This window comes from Lipotes vexillifer, unplaced genomic scaffold (genome assembly GCF_000442215.2).
Source record: "Lipotes vexillifer unplaced genomic scaffold, Lipotes_vexillifer_v1.1 scaffold1115, whole genome shotgun sequence".
In the NCBI taxonomy this organism is placed as follows: Eukaryota; Metazoa; Chordata; class Mammalia; order Artiodactyla; family Lipotidae; genus Lipotes; species Lipotes vexillifer.
In genome coordinates, this window is record NW_006792080.1 from 2,121,545 (window position 1) to 2,123,712 (window position 2,168).

Consider the following 2,168-nt stretch of genomic DNA (forward strand, 5'->3'; position numbering starts at 1 on the left):
TTTTTTGCGGTACGCGGGCCCCTCACTGCTGTGGCCTCTCCCGCTGCGGAGCCCAGGCTACGGACGTGCAGGCTCAGCGGCCAAGGCTCACGGGCCCAGCCGCTCCGCGGCATGTGGGATCTTCCCGGACCGGGGCACGAACCCGTGTCCCCTGCATCGGCAGGCGGACCCTCAACCACTGCGCCACCAGGGAGGCCCCAGTGTGTATTTCTGATTGAGTCCGTGATGCTTTCTTCTCCTGCATTCTAGAGGAGGTGAAACATTCGGTTTTAAGTCAGAGAAGATCGTCTGAAAAGGGCATTCATGTCAAAGAGAAGCTGCATCAGGACCGCACACCAGGGAAGCCAGAAAAAGCAAGAAAATGCTTAAGGTCTGGACATGGTGAGTGGAGAGCCCGGCAGGGAAGGTGGTTGGTTGGCGTGGCTGGAGTGGCACATGTGCGCTGGCGTCCGCCCCGCGTGTGCAGTGGCTGTGCTGCACCCCTTCACCCTCCGCAGTGGGCGCAGCTCTCCCTGCACGACTCCTTCATTGTGGATTCTTGCCATTTCATTTTTGTGACTTACCAAAAAAAGAAAAAACCAAAAACCTTTCCTAGCCGTAGAAGTCAGGTACATATTTTTTTGTTTGTTTTTTAGAATATTCAGTGAATGTGCTGGATTGGCCAAAAAGTTCGTTTGGGTTTTTTCCGTAAGATGTTACAAAAGTATAAAACAAGCAGGGAAACTGATCTGTCGTTCTGTCACCAGGAACAAACGTAATATTTTGGTCATCATATTATGGCAACTCCTTTGTTTTTGTGCTAAGATTTTTTTGTTTTTACACGGATGAGGTTATTCTGGACACATAATTTCCTGTTCTGAGATTACTGCATTGCATGCACTGTCCTATTTCCTTAAGAACTTTCTGTGGACTTCATCTGTGGTTACTTTGTAGTATTTCCTCTGCTGGCGGCACTGTAATGTGCTTAACTATTCCCTGTTGGTGGGAACTTAGGAACCTTGGGGGGTGTTTTCAGTATTCTCTACGGGGCTGAAGTGGACAGTTGAACAGATGATAGACTTTTCTTCTTTTTTGCTCTCTGGGGGGTTAGATAAGGACCTAGAGGCCTTCTCTTGCCTCCATCTGTCCAAAGTAACCATAGTTATCCTGTGTATTCATTCATTACTCACGTATTATTGACAGACCTTTTTACTGAATGCTTGGGGACTGTTGCCTGGGGGCTAGCATTGCATGTGCCTTAGTGAACTCGTATAGAACAGGAAGTTTGGAGACGCTGGCTAATATTACTGGCTTCTCACCCAGCAGAAAAGGCAACTCTTCCCAAGACCACCGAGGACGATGAAGAGCTGCTCAGGACGGAAGATCTTGACACAGTACAGTAAGGGTGGCCCTGTGTTATTTTGGGGTGTGGGAGTGGAACCCCCGCTTGTACTTGCCCCACAGATTCTCACCCAGAGTCATGTCGATTTTTGGTAACTTCAGTTATGTTCGATCTCACACAATCCAGCTGAGATGAACGGAATGGAGAGAGGCAAGCTGTGCCTTTGAGTGTGTGTTGTGCATCGAGCCCCATGCTTTTGCGTGCGTTACTGTATCGCGTTTAATCATCACCGTTATCACTCAGTGGGGTGTTATTACCGTCTCCATTTTCTCCATAAAGTGACTGAGAGGTTACGTGATTTTTACCAAGTTATAAAACTAGAATTCTTGGTCATCTTGAGAGTGTTGGTAACGCCAGGATCCCAACCCACACCTTCAGATGACTGAGTCCAGAGCCTTTCCTGTTGGGAGTGCGGTTGCTCTTGGGGCCTCCTGTAGCCTAATGAGGGTCCAGCAAAGGAGGCTTCTCAGATGCTGTGGGGAGTCAGGGAGAATGGAGGCCCAGCTGGTGGCTTGATGGGATAGGATGGGAAGAACCAGAGAACATGTCATTTTTTTTGAAAATTTTATTGAATTATAGTTGATTTACAATGTTGTGTTAATTTCTTCGGTACAGCAACGTGACTCAGAACATGTTTTAAAGTGTTGATTAAAAAATTTTTTTGCAGGAATTTACAGATTAATTTGGGGAGAATTGACTTTTTCCCCCCCAGAATATATATATATATATATATATATATATATATATATATATATATATATATATATACACACACACACACACATAT

General features: G+C 46.2%; 1 protein-coding gene across 1 annotated transcript in view; it reads left to right on the plus strand.

Annotated features, from left to right (window-relative positions):
- CFAP92 (cilia and flagella associated protein 92 (putative)) overlaps positions 1–2,168 on the plus strand; it is a 29,653-nt gene that overhangs the window by 17,082 nt on the left and 10,403 nt on the right. The window contains exons 5-6 of the mRNA XM_007465301.1: positions 250–381; positions 1,306–1,378. Of these exons, the coding sequence (XP_007465363.1) occupies positions 250–381; positions 1,306–1,378 (205 nt within the window). The remainder of the gene's footprint in view (positions 1–249; positions 382–1,305; positions 1,379–2,168) is intronic.